Here is a 20,262-nt window from a genome sequence, read left to right on the forward strand (position 1 = left end):
TGGGGTGCTGGGCCCTAAGGGAAAAGAGCAGGTGGCCTTTGCTGGGTCTCGGCCTTCCCTGGAGGCACAGACGCCTCGGGGGGTTGATGGAGACAGGGCTCTGTCACCCAGCGCAGCCCTGGGGAGACAGACAGCGATGTGAATGTCAGCGCTGGGGGTCCCGGGACACCCAGACACCGGGGAGAGGCCCGAGACCCCTCCCGAAGTCTCTCCACGACTACCCCAGGCGGGGCCTGAAGGAGAGCTGGCCCGATGGAAAAACCTAACCAGGTGATGGGGCGGGTGGCTCAGGAAGAGGTCGGAGGTCAGGGGTCAGAGGTAGTACACTTTATTGACCGAGTTCTCCCAACATCTCCCAATCTCCCTGCAAAGCCAGACCCTGAACTTTGCCACCCTCCCATCCACTGATCGGGTAAAGAGAACGCGTCTCCCAAACATCAAAGGGCCTCGGGACAGCAGAGTGGGGGGTGGGGTGAGGGGCTAAAGCTGGGTCCTGGGCCAGGGTCACCCTTAGGCTCCGCCAGGCCTGGCCAGCCCCTCACTCCCCCATTTGAAGTTCACAGTGGTTCACAGTGAGACTGGCTTAGATCTGGCAGGCGGCAGGGCCGGGAGACAGACAGGCCTCTCCCACCCTCCCGGGCCGCCCGGGGCCTGACTCACAAAGCTGGGAAGAGGGAGAGACAGAAAGTCCCCTCCCTGTGACTTCCCTCGGGGGCAGGGAAGCCCCTTCTCTCCAGGGGCAAATAGTAGAGGCCTAGTTCCCCCCGACCTCCCCTAGGCTACTAGGAAGGGTCATTCGCTCCTGGCTCAGAAGTTTCTAGAACATCTCAGTGACCCTGCCCACTGTTACTCCCAATTAGAAAAATGCTTTTGAAATCTGGGAGTAGACCGGGTCCCATCCAACCAACCAGTTAAAAACAAAACAAAACAAAACAAAACCACCTGGAGAGAACTTGGTTTAAAAAGGTGACGCGACCTTCACGTGGAACCCTTGGGAGACCAGGTGGAGAGACCTCGGCGTCTCCACTGCCGGATGGAGGGAGCGGCTCGTGGCAGCGAGGGCTGGTGGCGGCCGGGGAACGAAACGGGAACCAGGGCAAGATGCAGGAAGCAGCGACACGTGGGACGTGGGACGCGGCAGGTCCCCTCCGCCGCCGTGGGCCCGAGCTCTGGGACAGCTGAGGGCTACCCTCCCTCCGTGGGTACATCTGCCAAGTGGGTGCCGGGCCTCTGCCCCACCGGGAGAGGCAGGGGCCACGGTCAGGCCTTGGGGCAGCCGCTGCCCGGCGGCTCGCTGTGGCCCGCGGCACAGTCCAGGGGGGGCTCGAGCCCCAGCATCTGCCGCTGCACCAGCTTGGCATAGAGGCCGCCCTGGGCCAGCAGCTGCTGGTGGGTGCCCTGCTGCACCACGCGGCCCTTGTCCAGCACCACGATGCGGTGCGCCCGCTCCACCGTGCTCAGCCGGTGGGCGATGATCAGCACCGTGTGCTTCTGCAGGTTGCCGTGGATGGCCTGCTGGATCTGGGGGGACAGGAGGGGCCGGTCTGCACGGGGGCCCACCGCCCACCCCATCCACCCGCCACCCACCCCATCCGGCTTCGATCCCAGCTCTGCCGCCTCCCAGTGGCGCGGAGCCTCGCTGAGCTCAGTTCCCCATTCGTCGTAAGGCCAGGGCCTGCCAGGACCTGCTCCCTGGGTTTCCGTTCCCGGGGGCCAGGGCACAGCGACTGGCAACAAGGGCAGTGCCCAGTGACTGACAGATGGGCCCTAACCGGGTCATCTTCCGGCCTTCCCGCCCCATCCTCTAACCTTGGCCTTGGGGGACGGTCTCACCATCGGCCTCCAAAGCTCACGCCAGCAAAACCATCGCCCTCCGTTCCCCACCCTCCCTTGTGGCCCAAATCCAGCTCACAGCAGATCTGTGGACCCCATCTCCCCAGTCACCCCGCTCTGTCCCGCCTCTCCACCTCCACCGCCACTCCTGGACGTCCGCGGCCTCCCTGCCCGGCTCCCTGTCCCACTCCCCCCGTGGGCGTAAGAACGTTTAGTCAGTTCTGGGTGAGCTCCTGCTCCAGGCCCTCCAACGGCTTCGTGTTCCCCTTGATATAAAACCCAAACTCCAGGCTGTGGGGCGAGTCTGTGTCTGTGGGGTGGACACCCAGCATCCTCCGTTCGTCAAAACCCACAGCAGGGACCTCTAACGTAAAGGCCCGGACCCCAGCTAGCGATGACGCCTTAATGGTGGTCCGTCAGCTTTGGCAAACGTACCACGAGAATGCGAGATGTTAATAACAGGGAAGGCTGTTGGTGGCGGGAAAGGGGACATGTGGAAATTCTCTGTACTTCTGCTCAATTTTTTTGAAACCTGAAACTGCTCTAAAACATAAAAACCTATTAACTTTTTTTAAAAGTCCAAACTCTTGACTGGGGCCCGAGGCGCTTGTGTCTCCCCCTGACTCTGTCCTTGCCTCGCCCACCAGACACACCGGCCTTCGGGCTGGGCTGTGAACCCGCTCGGGGCCTGTGCGCCTGCTGCCCCTCTTCCTGGGACACCCTTACCCCAGGGCCCCCATGGCTCCCTCCTTTCCTTTCCTCAAAACCGAAACGGCCCTGGCTGGTGTGGCTCACTGGTCGAGCACCAGCCTGTGCACTAAAAGGTCGTCGGTTCGATTCCTGGTCAGGGCACGTGCCGGGGTTGTGAGTTCGATCCTCAGTAGGGGGCCTGCAGGAGGCAGCCGATGGACGTTTCTCTCTCACATGGATGTTTCTCTCCCTCTCCCTCTCCCTTCCTCTCTCTCTAAAATCAATAAAAACATTTTAAACACACACACACACAGACACAATGCCCTAGAGTAGGAAGCTGACCGTCCAGAAGAGCCCCTGGCCATCTCCAAGCCCTTGCTAGCACCCTCTGCTCCAACATCACCCGCAACTCACCAGGAACTCGCTCTCTGCGTCCAGAGCGCTGGTGGCTTCGTCCAGGACAAGGACAGGCGGGTTCCGCACCAGAGCCCGGGCCATGGCCACCCGCTGCTTCTGGCCACCCGACAGCTGGGCGCCTTTCTCCCCCGTCTCTGTGTGGCGGAGGCACAGGGACAAGTGAGTGGGAGGTCAGGCCGGGCAGCCCTGGGGTGAGCGAGAAGCCCCCTCCCTCCGCCTTCCCTGCTGCCCCGGGGCTGCTCTTTCCAGGAAAAGTGAGGTTAGCAGGGGTCCTGTCTCCATGCCCAGGAGGGGGCGTGCAGGAGGCAGCCGATTGATGTTTCTCTCTCACGTCAGTGTTTCTCTCTCTCCCTCTCCCTTCCTCTCTCTAAAACCAATAAAAACATATTTAAAGAAAGAAGACAGCTACGTTTATGTGACGTGAATTTCACCCGAAATAATAAAGGGCAGCCGGCCGAGGGCAATGGGTAACCAACCGAGAGGGTCGCCTCCCCGAGGGTGGCGCTCCGGGCCCCGAGGGTACCTGTGTTGTAGCCGTCCTGGAGCTCCATGATGAAGCCGTGGGCGTTTGCCTTCTGCGCGGCCTCCACCACCATCTCGAAGGGCACGGTGGGCAGGCCGTAGGAGATGTTGTCGGTGATGGAGCGGGCGAACAGCACGGGCTCCTGGCTCACCAGGGAGATCTGCGGAGGGAGGAGGAGGGAGGGGGCATGAGAGGCCAGGAACACGTGCGGCCAGCTGTCACCAGGAACCTCGCCAGCCCCCGGCCCGGCTGACTGACGCCAGGGGTCTTGGGTCTGAAATATGATCGGGGCTGCACCCGGCTGCTGCCTTCAGCCGCCTCTCTTCGTTCCCAACAATGGAATCCGCTTTCTGCACAGGCCCCCGGCCCCCCCGACCCCCAGGCTGGGGCCCGCTCAGCTTGCCGCTCTGGCCTAAGCCTAGTGCCCCGACCTCCGACAGAGCTCGCTGTCTGCCCTGTCCTGCCCTGGGAAGGAGAGAGAAAGAGAGGGAGGGGGGAGACGGCAGCTCTGTGAGCGAGTCGGTTCATACGGGGCGACCGGAGGGCGGGCGTAGCCCAGACAGGCCAGACCTCCCTCCTTCTAACAGGATAACTTAAAGCAGCTGCTGTCCCATGGTCCCCATTTTAGGAATGTGGCCTCCAGAAGTGATAGCATGGAGCATAGCACTGCAACATTGTAAAGAGCAAAATTAAAATTAAAATCTAGTTGTCCATATATCGGGGATTGGTTAAATAATTACAGTGCATCCATAAAATCAAATCGTCATAGACACACACACACAGAGCATGGTTCTGTTTTTCTTTAAAAACTATACATGGACCTTTATATATCGATGGATTATATATAGAGAGATGGGAAACAGGCTGGACGGGATATTTACTGAACTGCTAACGCTGGTCACTGTCACGGGGTGCGATTTGAAAGGTGAGGTGGGAGGAAACTCTACGTGGAACCTCTGTGCCAACCCTCAGGTTCTCACATGACTTAATGTGTGTTTAGGAGTCCGGCCAGTGTGGCTCAGTGGTTGAGTGTCAACCTATGAACCAAGAGGTCACCAGTTCAGTTCCCAGTTAGGGCACATGCCGGGGTTGCAGGCTCAATCCTCAGCAGCAGGGGGCATGCAGGAGGCGGCTGGTCTATCTCATCAATGTTTCTACCTCTCTCCCTCTCTCACTTCCCCTCTCTAAAATCCATTAAAAAGACATTTTTTAAAAAACGTTGATGACGCAAATGGTGCGTCCTCAGAAGCTGGTGCTTCTTGTGCAGGGTACAACCCGAACGACCATCCAGGGTGTTCCTGCTCCATGTCAGCACAGAGTAAGGTACTGAGGCTCCTTTTCTGAAAGGATTACCCAAAACTGTGCAGTCACCGACAGCCTCCTTTGAGTCCTGGGGATGACTTAAATGTGCAACTACTGGGACTCTCGTCTGCTGTTGCTGGGGTGTGAAGTGTGTGACCAGCCTGGTGGCAGTAGCTGCGAACACGGGCTGTGCATCCACCCTGGGAAAGCAGCTGCACCCGTGTGCACCAGGAAACAGGGACAACTGTGTCCACATCAGCATTGCTGGTATCAAACCAGGAAACAACCCCAATATCCGTTAAAGGCAGAACGCAGAAGTAGACCGCGTGACATGTTTACACAGGGGATTATCCTCCAGTCTTGATAAGGAATGAGCTACAACCACAGCCTTAACCTGATGCAACTCACAAATAATGTTGTGGGCAGAAGCCACATACTGATGAACACACGTGCTGTGGTTCCAGCCTCTCACCCTCTCTGCTCCAAGGGCCCTCTGTTTGCCTCTGTAACTTGTTTCCTGGGCCCACGCAGCCCAGATGGCTCACTTTTCTTTTTCTACTTCTGTGACTTTCTAAATAAACTCATGCTTGTATTTGGGAAGAAAAAAAAGGAAATAATGATCTTAAAAGTTGGGTGAGATGTTGCTTCTGAGGGCCTCCTGGAGCGCCGGGGTGTTCTGTTTCTTGATTCGGGTGGTGTTACATTGGTGATTAGTCTTTGAACCACACATGTACTCGAGGTTCCTCACTGCATCTGTGCTGCGGCTCACAAGAGAGAAGCTGGGACGGAGAAAGGGCCGCCACATACCACTCGGTGCAGGAACTTGTGGTCATACGCGCTGATGGGCTTCCCGTCCAGCAGCACGCGGCCCCCCTCCAGCGGGTAGAAGTTCTCCAGGATGTTGACACAGGAGCTCTTCCCACTGCCCGACGGCCCCACGAGTGCAGTCACCTTTCCTGGGGACAGGCTGAAGGAGACGTTCTGCAAGGAACACACAGACGCCGCCGTGTGGGGCCGCTGGCTCTGGTGCTCCGGCCCCAGACACAGGCGGGCGCCCTTCCCAGCCCACCCCAGGCCCCTCTGCCATGGTTGGGTACCGCTGGCTCCTGGAATGCTCTCTTATCTAGGATCTGGTGGCACTTGTATACTTGTCTCCCCTGCCTGGAATGTTCTTTCTGCAGAGAGCAACCTGATCGCCTCCTGCTCCTTGTTCAGGTTTCAGCTCAAATGTCACCTCCTGCGAGAAGCCCTCCTTGACTGCTACATCAGCCCTGCATATGACTCCTATCACACCGCCCTTCTGTTAATAGCCAGTCTTCCCCAGCCCGACTGGAGCCCAAGCTGCACAGGGCACAGGGACCTTGCATATTCCCGGCTGCACTGCCCTGGCCTGGCGTGGGGGAGCCGCAAGAGCCGGGGGTGGGGGGAGGATGACCGGGGCAGGCCGCGACCTCCCCCTCACCTGCAGGACTTTGGTGTGGGGCCGAGTGCGGTAGGTGAAGGTCACGTTCTCAAAGTCCACGCGGCCCTCCACATGGTCAGGCGCCAAGTTCCCATCGTGCACCATGGTCGGCTGCCGGTCAATGAACTCGAACACCTTCTCGGCGGCCCCCACTCCTTGCATCAGGCCGCTGTAGACAGAGCCCACGGACTGCGGGGGGAGGAGACACGTTCCTGTCCCACTGAGCCCGCTCCTGGGATCCCCCCCGCCCGTGGTGCCAGGAGATGAGGGGGGTGTGGAGAAAGCAAGGACACGGCATCCATTCTGGGGGCCCTGGGAAGCTGCTGGGGTCCCACCTGCTAATTCACGACAATGAAAAAGTGAGGACAGGAGTAATCAGCGCTGATGTGTTAGGAGCCAGCGCCTCACGGGGGGTGCAGCTAAACCTCAGCACCGCCCCGAGGGGTGGGTGTCACCACCCCCTCCCCAGGAGGAAACGGAAGCAGGGAAGCTAAAGGAACCGGTTGACCAGAATGTGGCAAAACAGGAATGGAACCTTCTCCTTTAGCTGCCGCAGTGTTGGGAAAATGCCAGTTTTTAAAAAAAGGGTCTTAATTTATACTATACATCTCCCTGGGTTAAAAAAACATATGCCCGATATAACTGTAAATAATATGACGATGCATTTCAGGGAGCACTTTGGATGTGCCACCAGGTAGGGTCTACTGCTGTCTCCTTTGTGCTGATGAGGAAACTGAGGCACAGAGAGCTCAAGGAACTTCCCCCGGGTCACACAGCCCTCTCTCTCCTGCAGAGCCCCGGCCCCAAGCCGGACCCTCACCTCCATACAGTCTCCCAGCACAAACTCGTAGATGATGAAGGAGATGAGGTTGCCGCTGGTCATCTGCCCGGAGATGACAAGGTGGCCCCCGTAGTAGAGGATGCTCACCTGGACCACCAGCAGCGTGAGCTGGGGGCAGAGGGAAAGGGGTGCTGGTCACGGGAGGCTTGGCTCACGTCTTCCCCCAGCCCCATTCCCCGGCCCCGGGCTGCAGGGGGAGGTGAGGGCAGCTGTGGGCCCTGCACTCCCAGCCATAGACTGAAACCCCAGCCAGCAGCACCCTCCCACGGGCTGGTGCCCGTCTGTCACTCACGCCTTCCCCCGCCCCCCAGTGGAGTTTTTCCCTGCAAAGGTCCCCAGCTGGAGCTGGAGCTGGAGCTGGAGCTGGAGCTGGCCACGGGCCTGGCCGAGAACAAGGCTTGCTTTGTAAGGCCCTGGCACACACATCAGGCCCCGAACCCTCGGCTAGGCCAAGCGGGAGCCATAGGCCCCCGTCCTCTGGGAAGAGCAGGGATCAGACAGGTTGAGCCCACTGGCTGAGGTCACACAGTGAGGCCCTGGCTGGCCTCGGGGTGACTCCGGCCTCGGCAGGATGCTCCCCCAGCTGAGAAGACAGCCCCTGCCCCGCACCCCACAGGTAGGGACAGAGGGGTCCCTGTGGGGACATTCACTGGGGTGTGCGTCCCTTCCTGGGGAGCGCCTCCATGCACACGCAGAGCACTGGGGCAGTAAAGTCAAGTGCAACCGCCTGCCACCCCGTTCAGGGGCCCGGCTGATGTCCCAAGCGAGGGCCCCCGCCTTCGTGTCCCGTCCCCCCGCGGTGGGACCGGCCCGGGGCCAGGGGCACGCACCCCGCTGCCCCAGACGTAGTAGGTGTAGGCGGCCGCCTCCTTCCTGTTCAGCTGGTACACCTGCTGCAGCTTCCGCGAGTACACCTCGGCCTCTTCCTCCTCATTGGCAAAGCTCCGCACCGTCTTCATGGCGCTGATGGTCTCCTCGGCCGTGTTGCTGGCCCTGGCCAGGGCGTTCTGCACCTCCTTGGAGAGCCTCTATGGGCAGGGATGGGCACAAGGAGGGGTTGACCCCAGACAGACAGTGTCACGGTCGGCCTGAGCCCCCAGGCCTCTCTGGGCTTCTCTGCCTTGGCTGGTGCCAGCCGCATGCAGGGAGCTCCAGGGACACAAGGGGAGACCCAGCTCTCCCCCATCTCCTCCCAGCCTGTCTTGATGCACTCAGAGATCAGACTGCAGCTGGGTTCTGGGGTGAGCGCCCAAGTCCCAGCCCTGAGGGACAGGGGTGCCGAACGCTAAGTCATCTCCAGTGACCAGAGGTTACTCGTGACCAGACGGTTTGGGGCAAGGAGCCTGAGCTCCTGATCCTGTGCTGACAGGAAGACAGTGAAGCCCCTGGATGACTGTTCAGGCTGTGCCCGGAGCGGGGTGCAGGGTGCCACTCACATCACCGACCCACATTAAGTCAGGTGGGAGGCTGACCTCCCAGCCAAGGTCCAGACCGTGGCAGAGGGCAGGGGCTATAAAGTCTGCCTGTGTTGTGGGCGTAGGGGACAGATGGCTGAGACGTGGTCTCAGGTGTCTGCCCCCCGGGGCTGCTGCCCCCAGAGTTCTGGAGGTGGACCCTGGGCAGGCCCCAGGGCAGCGCTGCTCGGGCTTTGCAACGGTCACCGCACTGAGCTTCTCAAACCAGCCCGGAGGCTGCCCGGAGGCCAGGCGGGGACCACGCACGGGCATGTCCTGTCCCATGACCTCTGAGTCACGCCCGGCCGTCGGAACTGTGCCGTGTACTCAGTGCCCAGGGTCGGCCACGCCCCAGTCACCTCTGGCTGTCGGCAGCGTGTGGCTTGTGGCGACCACTCGGTGGCTATATTCAGCACTCAGGTGTGGGGAGGAGGCGGGCGGACAAAGAGCGTCCTTGAGGCCCCGCGGCCTGGGCTTGGGGCGGGCCTGAGGTGGGCACCGGGGCGGGCGGGGCGCCCGGCTGGAGCAGCGGGGGTTTCCTGCCCCGACCCAGGGGCTGGGGAGGGCGGGAGGCAGGAAGGGCGGGGTGGGGAGCGCAGGAAGGGAACTGGCTCCAACTCCAACTGGCAAGTTTACTTTTCCTACTGGGGAGGAAAACAGTGAGACCCGTGACCCAGAACAGGCGGCGAGCGGGCCCTCCTGGGCGGCCCTGCCAGGTGACACGAGGGTTGTGGGGAATGGATTCTTGTTGGAGCTGGATCAGGTCACAAACACCAAGGATTCCTCCCAGGTGATCACGTGTCAGAGCTCTCCGCTCAGGAGTCCCCCGCGCCCTTCAGGCCTGGACCCCTGAGCAGGGCCCCCTGCAGCTGTCCGAGCACAGCCTGGGTCCCTTGGGGCTTGGGGCACCCACCAACCTGGGAGGCAGAAGGTGAGTGAGCCAGGGCACGGGCAAGGGCCTCGCTCACGGGGGCCCAAGCATCCCCCCAAAAACAGACTCTCCACAGAAAGAGTGAACTTTGCACTCAGAGCGAAAACCGAAGTTCTCACTAAGCCTACGCTGTCTGGCCCCGGCACCTCCCCACCCTCATTTCCTCTCCTCTCCCTCGCTCATCACTCCAGCCTCACTGAGGCTCCTCAGATGCACGTTCCCACCCCAGGGCCTTTGCACTGGCTGTGCCCTCTGCTTGGAATGTGCTTCCCCCCAGTGGCCGACTCCTGACCCAAATGTCACCTTCTCGGGAAGATCTATTTACAGCTGCAGCTGCCCCCAATCTCTCTTCATCACTTCTTTTTTCCCCTCAGCACTGACCATCTTTTACCATATTACACGTCACTATCTTTGCTGTTATTCATCCTCTGTGTCTCCCACTGGAATTTATGCTCCCTGAGGGCGGGGCCCTTATCGGTTTCACTGATGTATCTTTTTGCCTGGGATGTAGTAGGTGCTCAGTAAATATTTATTGGCCGACAAGTCCTTCACTAGCCCCCCGGGGCTCCCGAGCCCCTTCCGAGGGGTTACTCCGGAGCCGTCCGAGCCCACGGCCTACCTTGTAGTACTTGCCGTAGATGTCGGACACCATCATGATGATGGGGAAGCCCATGAAGGTGACCAGGGAGAGCTGCCAGGAGAGGCTGAACATGAAGACCACCACGCCCGTGATCTTGACTGCGTTCCGCAGGAAGACGTTGATGTTCTGGGAGACCAGGTCGCTGACCATGGTGGTGTCCGAGGTGAGGCGGGAGATGAGGTCCCCTGGAACACAGGCAGCTCAGCTCCCAGCTCCCGCTGTGGCTACGGGGCCACTGCAGGCGGGGGCAGGGGACACTGAGAGGCACCCAGGAGCTCGGGCCTCCTCCGTCTTCTAGGGGGATGGGGAGGGGAGGAGAGTGGATGCCCCCTTAAGGGCTGCTCTGAGCCCAGCCCTTGTCACTGGCATTTTGTGATGTTATATCCCCCAAACGGGGATCTATGGGGCACAGAGGAGGCAGCTGAGACTCGGAAGGGGGAGCACGCTTGCTCAGCGCCACACGGATTGTCTGTGACTGAGCTGGAACCAAACCCTTGTCTCCTCACTGTCCCTGGCAGAGAGGTGAATCCCTGATTCCCTCCCACAAAAATAAAATCTGGGCTGCGGGAGGAAGGAGCCGAGGCCCTTTTACCAGTTGCTGGACGCTGAGCTAAGAGTTTCACAACCCCATGGGGTGGCTATTGCTCTTGTTCCCATTTTAGAGATGAGAAAACAGAGGCCTCGAGGTTACATTACTGAGCCGTAGCACCAGGGCTTGGGCCCAGGCTGGTCCATCCCAGAGCCTGCGATGTTGGCCCTGCACCCCCACCCCACTCACCCCAGAGGATCTGGGCCCTCTCGGCCACGGGCATGGGTAGTCCCTGCGGTTCCCAGAAGGCAGTGGGAAGCAGGGCCTTGGCTGCTGCAGGGACCTCGGGTGGCCTGGCCAGGGTCCTACAGTGGCCACAGCTCACACCAAAACCTCGGCGAGCAGGCCAGCTCCCCAGGGCTCAGGCCTCCCGGAGGCCCGAGCCTGCCTCCTAGGCCAATTCCATCCTGCGCTGGTCGGCAGGAAGGGCCAGAGCGTTGGAGACCCCAAACGCGCCCATCCATTTCCTCGGCGCAAGGCAAGCCCACCCTGACCCAAGGCCCCGGGGGGACCCACCTGTGCGATTCTCATCAAAGAAGCTCGTCTCCTGAGACACCAGTGAGCGGAAGAGACAGTTCCGGAGGCGGATGTTCAGTCTGGCAAATATGAGGGTAAAAATGCCGCCCCGAATACCTGCGGCAAATGAGCTAATTGCAGATAAGAGATGTTATACATAGCACGGCGTCCTTCCAGCAACCCACCACCAAACCGCCGACCCTCCCGCTGCTGGCAGGCCCGGGGCCCCGGCGCAGCCTCCTGGGGCTTGGTCCCCACCCGGAGCCCCCAAGGTGGGGGCAAAAAGGGGGCTGTGTTTATGGGGGGAAAGGACTCAGCTTCGCCAGCTGGACCCCTCTCCTTCAGAAAGCACACAAGGCTGGCCCTTGGAAACCAGCGGGGAGGGCGACAGGGGAGCCCTGGAGGAGGGCATGGCTCAACCAGAGGGACACGGGTGCTGAGCCAGCTGCTTGTTGGTTCCTGCGGTGACCAGCTGGGGACCAGGCCCACCAGGGGCATCTCTGGGGCCCCTCTGGCTCCTTTGCCCCTTAGGAGCTGCCCCGACCCCTGTCCCCACTGTGGCCTGCGGGGCGGGCGGGGCTGCGAGCGGCTACCTGCCGAGGGCCAGCAAGCACATGATGATGATGGCCGTGCTGAACTGCTCCATGCTCTTCTGGATGACAATGCCATCGATGGCCCGGCCCGTGTAGTAGGGGAGGAAAGTCTCTCCTGCCGGGAGACGGGGGCTCAGGGGGCGTCCGCAGCCGGGGAGCCGGGGCCTTTCCTCCGGAGCCCCGGGGGCCCACCCCCACCCCCCACCAGCAAACTCCTCCTCTCGGCAGGACGGGGGGGGCCATACACACACCCCACTTTTCAGAGAAGAGGGACACAGGAAGCAGGGGGGCTTCAGTCTGTAGAGTGTGTGGGTATCATCGCGGCCACCGGCCACGGGGCCACGGGGCCCGAGCGGCATTTCACTGTGAAGTTGGTCACTGTCACCCTACCTTGCAGCTGAGGAAAATGAAACTAAACAGCTGAGATGACACCCGCCCAGGTGGACTCCAAAGTTCACTTCCTTCAGATTCTGCACCCCCACCCCACTCGCCCCAGAGGATCTGGGCCGCTCGGCCACAGGCATGGGGAGTCCTGCCCCTGGGGCTCCCAGAAGGCAGTGGGAAGCAGGCCTCGGCTGCTGCAGGGACCTCGGGTGGCAGCCTCGGAAGCTGCTGATACTCTGGCTCCAAGCAGGGCCGGGAACTGCCCCCTGTCCGTCTTGGTGGGGAACCTCACAGTTTGCCGGATTATTTCCTACCCGTTTGTCTTGTTGTATCCTCACAACACCCTGGGCAGGGGTAAGAAGAGGGGGCTGAGAGGGGATGCCACCCCTTTCACAGAGGTGGAATGGGGGGCTCAGAGGGGCTGAGTAATTTGCCAGAGGTCACACAGCATTGAGGAGAAAGGGCCAGGTCTCAAACCCAAACCAGTTTCCAATTTGGGGAGTGGTCTTTCCTGGCCCCTTCCCCCCCTAAATCCGGGACGCCCACTCTCATCTTCTGGAAATGAAGGACATGGGGTGGAGCGTGGCCAGGCCAGGCTGGGGCCCCTGTTTTCACTGCAGCCCTTTCCATGGTCCACAGCTGGGCTCGGGCCGGGCACGCAGTAGGCGCTCAGTCAAGGGCAGTGAATGAATTCCTGTTAGCTCTACAGACGGGCTAGGGCGGGCAGGGACTTCCGTGGGGTTCTGACGCCCTCTGCTGGCGTCGGCACAGGGACCATAGGTGGCAGCCTAGAGGGCCTGGGCCTCCAGTCTCCAGCCACTGCTGGTGGAGTTCCAGCCAAGTGGAAGTTCTGCCTCAGTTTACCCACAGGGGAGAGAAGGGCACCAGTGAGCTCCAGCTGCATTCTGACCCCAGCAAGCACCAGTTAACGCTGGTAATAACCACAGCGCGTTTCCCGAGCCCATACTGGGCGCGGGCGCTGTGCTGAGCAAACCCTCTCGTCCGGTCTGCACGAGAATCGTGTGAAACTCTCCAGTCTGTCAAAATATTGGACCCACAGTAACAAACACAAGCACACAGGCACACAAGACCGAAACAAAGGTTTCACGAAACAACACTTAATCTTACCACAGGCAACACGCTCGCATGGTCTCTAGTCTATTCTGCTTTCGTTACAAACGGTGCTCGGCCTCAGGGCTCCCACCCCCAGGAGTTATTTCTACTTATACCCACGTTCACGTGAACCGGGTGTGAACAGGGTTATAAGCCATAAGAGAAAAAGAGAAAAACCACCCAAGAGGCCAACAACAGGAGGCCTACCAAATCGCTGGGTGTGACCGCACGGTGGAACATTATGCAGCCCAGTAAAAGAACAGGGTACTGACTGGGGACATTTCAGAATATATTGTTAAGTGCCAAAGGCAAAACACGAAACAGATCGTGAGACGGGGTGAGTAAGGTGTTCTTATTGGTTCGTAGCTACGTAAGCATATACAAGAAATGAATCAAAGTGGTTTCCGGCCCACTTGGAAGTTTCCGGAACCTTTTCCGATAGTTAGCTCTGGGGGATCCGGGGGATCAGGGGCAGAATTAGGACTGAAACTCTCATTGTTTCTCTATCAGTTTGCTTGAACGGTGTAAGTAAATGCTAAAATGTAAGAGGCAAGAGGCGGCGGTTGTAGCCCTAGGGGCCGGCGCCCTGGGTGCCCGGCAGGCCCGCGGTGCTCGCTTACCCAGCGCCGCTACGATGAGGAAGAAAGAGGCGGCCACGAGGAAGGCCACGTCGGGCCTGGTGTAGGACAGCAGCTTCTGCAGCGTGGCCCCGGACGCCTGCTCCGGCAGTGGCCGGTCCTCCCCCGGGAAGCCCTCGGCCTCGGCCTCGGCACCTGCCCCCGGCTCCAGGGCCTTGGTGCTCGGCTGCACCGTGGACAGAAGCCACCAGAGCAGGAAGGAGGCGGTGAGCGAGATGTAGGTCCACACGAAGAGGGCCCAGAACCACGGGTCCCGGACCGGCTTGCGGACCTCGGAGAAGAGCAGCAGCTTCACCATCGCGTAGATGCCCGCAAAGAGGCACACGAGCGCCGTGACCATCCACGAGGCCCGCAGCCGCCGCGGCCCCAGGGCGCTGTTCTTGGCCACGCCGATGGTGGCCCCCAGCAGCAGGCAGCTGCGGTACAGGCAGGCCGCCCACAGGTCCAGCACCGAGTCGAAGATGTTGAAGTGGCGGATGTCCTCCAGCAGGCCGCGGTCCGGGTGGCTGAAGGCGTAGATGGCGGTGGTGATGCCGATGTCCGTGGTCATGAAGGCCAGGGTCACCACCACCGCCTTCCACAGCTGCATCCTGCTGGCTGGCGGCGGGCAGGCACCGGGGAAGGTGGGGCAGGCTCTAGCTCACGGGGGGCGAAGCCATCGTCTGCGGGGCAAGGCCAGACCTGTCAGGGCAAAAAGGGCGAGGGGGTCGGGTTTGCTACAGGCTGGCTGTGTGACCTTGAGCAGGTCACTTGGCATCTCTGAGCCTCAGTTTCCTCATCTATAAAACGGCAAGAGAACTGGTTTCACCGGGGTGTTGTGAGGTTTCCATTCATTCAAGGAGTAGCTATTGAGCGCCCTCTATGGGCCAGACTCTGTTCTTTAACAACGAACAAAAATAACAGAGATCCCTGCTCTTGGGGAGAGGACACATTCATGCTAGAAATAGACACTAAACAGAATAAATAAATGATATAGTATGTTAGAGATAGGGTTGGGGGCGGGGAGAGGGGGGTAGGAGAGGGAGGGCCATGGGGTGAGGGCGATTTTATATAGGGGGTGCCAGCCAGGGAGAACTGTGCTGTGAAGGTAAATCTTGAGCACGACTGAAAGAGGTGAGGGAGTCCACCCCGTGGGCATCTGGGGGGAAAGCATTTTGGATGGGTGGAACAGATAGCTCAAGAGCCCTGAGGCAGGACTGTGCCCATGTGCTTGAGGGACGTGAAGAGGACCCATGCGGTCAGAGAGGTGAGGGGGCAGGGATCTGGAGGACTCTGCAGATGAAGTTGAGATGAGCAGAGTGCAATAAGTGGCCCCTGTTTCTGTTATAAATATTGTTACTGTTAACTTGGAAAGCAAGGTACAGAAAGGCAAAAGCATGTGCCCTATATCATTCTGCCAACAGAGGCCCAAGCCAGGACCTGAGCCTGTGTGGGAGGGATCCCAGCAGCTCACTCAAGCCCTGGGCCGCCTGCCTGGCACATGGCAGGCGCCCAATAACTACAGGCCAAGGTAACTTGCACAGCTCTTCCCACGAGCCCCGCCCTGTACATCACCATGTATCCGCTTATTTAATTCTCCTGATGACTTTTCGAGATGTAAGCTGTCGTCATCCCCATTTAGCAGGTGGAGAAGCCGAGGCCCAGAGAAGTCACGAACTTGCCCAAGATCACACAGCTGGTGAGCAGCAGAGCTGGGACTGTCTGGCTCCAGAGTCTGGCCTCTAAACTAAGCTAGGATGCTCATCGATGCTTTCAGGGAGTGCTTGTCTAAGGAAAACAGAGTCTATACCAGAGGGGGCTCTGCCAAGTGGAGCTGGTAACAGTGATGACAACAATGATGGTGACAATAATGGTAATGACAGCTGATGCTTACTGAGGTCAGTGTTCTAAGGAATGTGCAGGCATTAAGCCTCAGGAGCATCCTATTACTATCCTCACTGTATAGCTGAGAAAGCTGAGACACAGAGAGGTTAAGCAACCTGCCTCAGGTCACAGAGCTAAGAAGCGGCAGATCTGGATGTGAACCCAGGCCTTCGAGTTCCAGAGTCTGTGCTCTCAACTGCAAAGCCCTGATCCTTCAAAACACCCTCTCCTACTGATGCTGAGGAGGGGTTTGAGGTGCTGAGGGGACCCAGGGGCGTGATGGTCCCAAGCCTGGGCTCTGCCTGCACACCCGGTACTCCAGGCCAGCTCAAGTCTCTGGGGAAGGTGGTTACCTTGTCAGCAGCTGCCACTCCAAAGGAAGCCAGGGCTGGGTGGGACCAAAGGGGTGGGGACAAGGGAGCGACACCCCCCTGCCAGGCCCTTGCTCCGCCCCCAGCCCTAGCTGGGCTGCTGGTTTAGCTCCTGCCTGCTGCAATGCAGAGGCCTCGGGGAGCCAGTGAGTGGGTGAGCGTGAGTCGAAGCCCAGGGAGGGATGCTGCTGGCCTGGCGCCCCACCAGGCCTCCCAGCCAAGCCACTGTCGGCTGTACAGGCCCTGCCAGCCACGTTGATGCTGCTCCCCTCTTGGTGGGCACAGGGAGTCCCTCTCAGCCCCCAGAAAGGATCTGGGGTTCAGAAGTGGGGCCCGAGGCAGATCTGCCAGAGACCAGCCCAGAGGCTTGGCCAGCTCTCCCTGTCTCCACTCCTAGTCATTGGGGGACTTCCCTCCTGACACCCCTCTGCTTTGGGTAATGTCAACCCCATGGGACAGCCACCTACCCAGGAGACCCGGTTTATCTTCACCAAAATAAACAAAATTTTGCACTCCAGCATCAGAGGCTATCTGGACTGTGTTTTACAGATGGGGAAACTGAGGTTCAGACAGGGAGGCGGCGAAGTCTGCCTACGGTCACCCAGCAAGCGGGAGGCAGAGCAGTGACAGCCCGTGGTCCCCAGCTCCCGAGTACCGGGTCCTTCTAGTCCAGGCCCCGATGGGGCAGAGTCCAGCTCCGGTTGGGTTACAGCCCTGGGTGGGGACAGGCCACTGTGCTGTTCTTCAAGTTACCGAGTGGTGGGGTGAAGCGGAAAAGACCACCAGCCACAACCGTGTGGCAGGGAGTCAGGGCCACAGGGCTGCTTGGAGGTGTGTCCCTCCTCCTGCCTGAGCTGGAGGACTTGGCCAGGTGCAGCTGGAGGGCACATCGTGTACATGGCCCGAGGGACAAGGGGAAGGTGGTGGACAGAGGCCAGGGCAGACACCGCCCAGGGCTAGCATGGCCCAGGAAGACAGGGGCACCTCGCCCTGACCTCAGACACAGGGTTAGCAAGGGGCCCCACCCCACGGAGGTCCTGCCAGTCAAAGGGTTTTCTTTCCAGTAGAAGAAATGGTGGTTGGGGCACCTCCAGCTGTCAGGCAAGTCTGGGACAGCCGGGAGATAATAAATGATTACTATTCACCCACAACAGCCACTGTTTAGGGGCTGTTACTAAGTGCTGCGTGCCTGCGCCTCCCTTCTCAGCTCATCCTTGCCACCACCCCGGGGCAGGTGAGCAGGCTGGTGGGCCGGAGGTCCTCACAGTCATCCCCATTTTTCAGATCAGGGGACTGAGGCTCAGGGAAGTTAAGTGACATGCAGAGATTAGGCAAAGGCAGGACTGGAACCAACACTTCCCTCTCCAGGTGGGTCCTTTCCCAGGGACTGAAAGAACAGGGTCCTGAGGGACCTGGGTGGCCCAGGCAGCTCAGGTCATCCCTAACCTGGTGAACGTTTCACCCCAGTGGCCATCCGCTGCCCAGCGGTGAAAAGGCCCGTTCGCTGCTCGGTGGACCCTGGCTGGCTGAGGCCAGGTCTGTGGAGTGGTGTCCCCGCGGGGTCTCAGGACACATGGCCAGCGCTGGGCTGGGTCCACATTGTTCCATCCTGACTCCCACCACTGCTGAGCCCACCACCTCCCATGCTGGGACTCAAAAGTTGGTTCAGGTGATTGTGGCTCTGGGCGAGGCAAACTGAGGAGCTGCCGTGGCCTTTCCACAACCCTCCTCTTGTCACCTGGCATTTGTTCCATCTGGAGAGGGGAATGGAGGTCAACCATCACCAAGGGGTGGAACAGAGGGCAGGGAGTCCTGTCAGACCAGCTTAAAGCTGTCTTACTGAAGATCAGGTCTGGGGAGAGGGCCCCCTGTTTTCACAGAGGCCCAGAAACAAGGGAGGGTCCCAGGAACCCACAGGCCTAACTCCAGGGTGAATGCATGAGGCCGCAGGGGGCTGGGGAGACTGAGGGAAGGGGTGCGCTAAGGCGAGCGGGCCCAGGAGCCCCAGGCGCTCAGGGTGCGTGGGCAGGTCCCGCTGTGTGGGGCGGGGAGCCTGGGAAGACAAGCCAGTGGATCCTGGGGCGACAACAGCCACCCCAGGATCCTCCCCAGAGGCATTCCCACCGTTTCCCAAGAGGCAGTGGCACCTGCGGGGTTAAAAAAAATAATAATGCAACATCTACCCTGCGGGCGTGGAAAGGATGCTGCAGGGATGGGGGGCTGGGGCCTGCGGGCGCGGGGGCACCGGGGCGGAGGCCAGGAAGGCTCTCTGGAGGCTCCCACCTCCCACGGAGATGCCTGCTCCACGCCCGGGCAAGGGGCACCCAGACGCCCCGGGCCTGCGCCCTGCCTGGCACCCCAGCCTGGAGCGCCCCCGCGTCCGGGGCCCCGGGCGCCGCGCTCTTACCTGTTACCTAACGTGGCACCAGGTAAGCCGTGAGGAGGGGCCGCAGCGAACTCGGGTCGTCGGGGCGCCGGCTCCGCGCCGCCCGGTGGAAACTGCGCTCCGCGCCGCGCCCGCTCCGCCGAGCTCGCTCCGCTCCTCCCGCCTCCCGCCCGGGCTGCGCGGCTGCAAGGTCGGCGCGCAGGGGGCGGGCGCGGGGCCAGCTGGCGGGGGCGGGGCCTCCGGGGCGGGGCGGGGCCTCGGGGGCCAGCTGGTGGGGCGGGGCCTCCAGGGCGGGGCGGGCGCAGGGCCAGCTGGTGGGGGCGGGGCCTCCAGGGCGGGGCGGGCGCAGGGCCAGCCGGAGGGGGCGGGGCCTCCAGGGCGGGGCGGGCGCAGGGCCAGCTGGTGGGGGCGAGGCCTCCAGGGCGGGCGGGCGCAGGGCCAGCTGGTGGGGGCGAGGCCTCCAGGGCGGGCGGGCGCAGGGCCAGCCGGAGGGGGCGGGGCCTCCAGAGCGGGGCGGGCGCAGGGCCAGCCGGAGGGGGCGGGGCCTCCAGGGCGGGGCGGGCGCAGGGCCAGCTGGTGGGGGCGGGGCCAGCTGGAGGGGCGGGGCCTCCAGGGCGGGGCGGGGCCTCCGCCCACCTGCGACCAGCCCCGCCCCCCCCGCGGGCCCTCTGCGCACGGAAACGTCCTCACCTGCTGCAGGCGCGGGCTTTCAACCCGCCTTTCTCCCGGGAGGGTGGGGGTGCGGTTCCCCATGCATTCAACAAACGCACGCCCCGCACCTACTGGGTGCCCGGCCCCCTCTCAGCGTTTCCGACACCGGGGAACAGAGCAAGACCCCTGCCCTTCTGGGGCGCACATTCTAGCGAGGGCCGCGGGCGGGCGACACACGTGATAAGCCCGCCGAGCGCACGTGCTGGGAGGGAACCCATTGTACGGAGGGGAACAGGGCAGGGCGGCAGCGAGGGCTGGGAGGGGAGGCAGCGGGGAGGGGGCCCGCGCCCTGAGTGGGTGCTGGGCGCCGGGCGCTGGGTGCTTGGAACCCTGCAGCGTGTAAGAAAGAGACAGGAAAGTCCCGTCCCTCAGGCAGCGGGAGGCAGGAGACCGACAGGCAGGTGCGCAGGGCGATTTCTGGCGCCTGCAAAGGGAATGGAACTGGGGAGGCGCGGAACGCGCCCAGGGCTGCGTAACTGGGGGGGTTCTCGGAGCAAGGCGCCGGGGAGGGGAGGGGAGGGCGCCCCGGCAGGGCTCCGGGGAAGGCCTTCCTCGCGAGGCCGAAAGGCTCTGGCCGGCGAGCTTGCCTGGCCATTGGAGGCGCAGAGAAGGGTCAGTGTGACCCGAAGGAGAGCTGGGGAGAGTAGGTCAAGGCCCAGGGGGGCAGCAGGGGGGGCAGGTATGTCCACACCCCTCATCCTTCAGCCAGAGGCCTAAAGCGCTGATTTAAAACAGCCTCCGCTAGCTAGTCACATGGGAGAGCCTCCTTCAAGGGGAATTGGGTGAAGTTTGGAATTTAAAACACACTTTTTTGTGTGTGTGGTTTTTTTTTGACCCAGTAGGAATTTCTTCTATAGATAGACTCCTAGAGGGGAGCAAAGATACTAGCTTGTGGATGGTTTTTGCAGTAGCAAAAGTCTGGAATGGAAGTAACCTAAATATCCTTCCACAGGGAACTGGCCAAATAATTACACAGCATTGCTCAGCGGAGCACCCTACAGCGGT

General features: G+C 61.1%; 1 protein-coding gene across 2 annotated transcripts; it reads right to left on the reverse strand.

Moving 5' to 3' along the window:
• Window positions 1–307: 307 nt before the first annotated feature.
• On the reverse strand, window positions 308–18,733 carry ABCB9 (ATP binding cassette subfamily B member 9). Of its 2 annotated transcripts, none has more exons than XM_081122901.1 (12): window positions 18,568–18,733; window positions 13,909–14,607; window positions 11,792–11,906; window positions 11,199–11,278; window positions 10,073–10,278; window positions 7,899–8,096; window positions 7,048–7,176; window positions 6,228–6,416; window positions 5,573–5,746; window positions 3,464–3,623; window positions 2,938–3,074; window positions 308–1,521 (listed from the first exon to the last, which is right to left on the reverse strand). In XM_081122901.1, the coding sequence occupies exons 2-12, from the start codon at window positions 14,513–14,515 to the stop codon at window positions 1,261–1,263; spliced, it is 2,256 nt and encodes a 751-aa protein (XP_080979027.1). In that variant the 5' UTR covers window positions 14,516–14,607; window positions 18,568–18,733; the 3' UTR covers window positions 308–1,260. The 2 variants fall into 2 exon arrangements, with proteins under 2 accessions (XP_080979027.1, XP_080979026.1); XM_081122900.1 differs by having other exon boundaries at window positions 11,199–11,329.
• Window positions 18,734–20,262: the final 1,529 nt, after the last annotated feature.

This window comes from Miniopterus schreibersii, assembly GCF_964146895.1.
Source record: "Miniopterus schreibersii genome assembly, chromosome: 20".
NCBI classification, from domain to species: domain Eukaryota; kingdom Metazoa; phylum Chordata; class Mammalia; order Chiroptera; family Miniopteridae; genus Miniopterus; species Miniopterus schreibersii.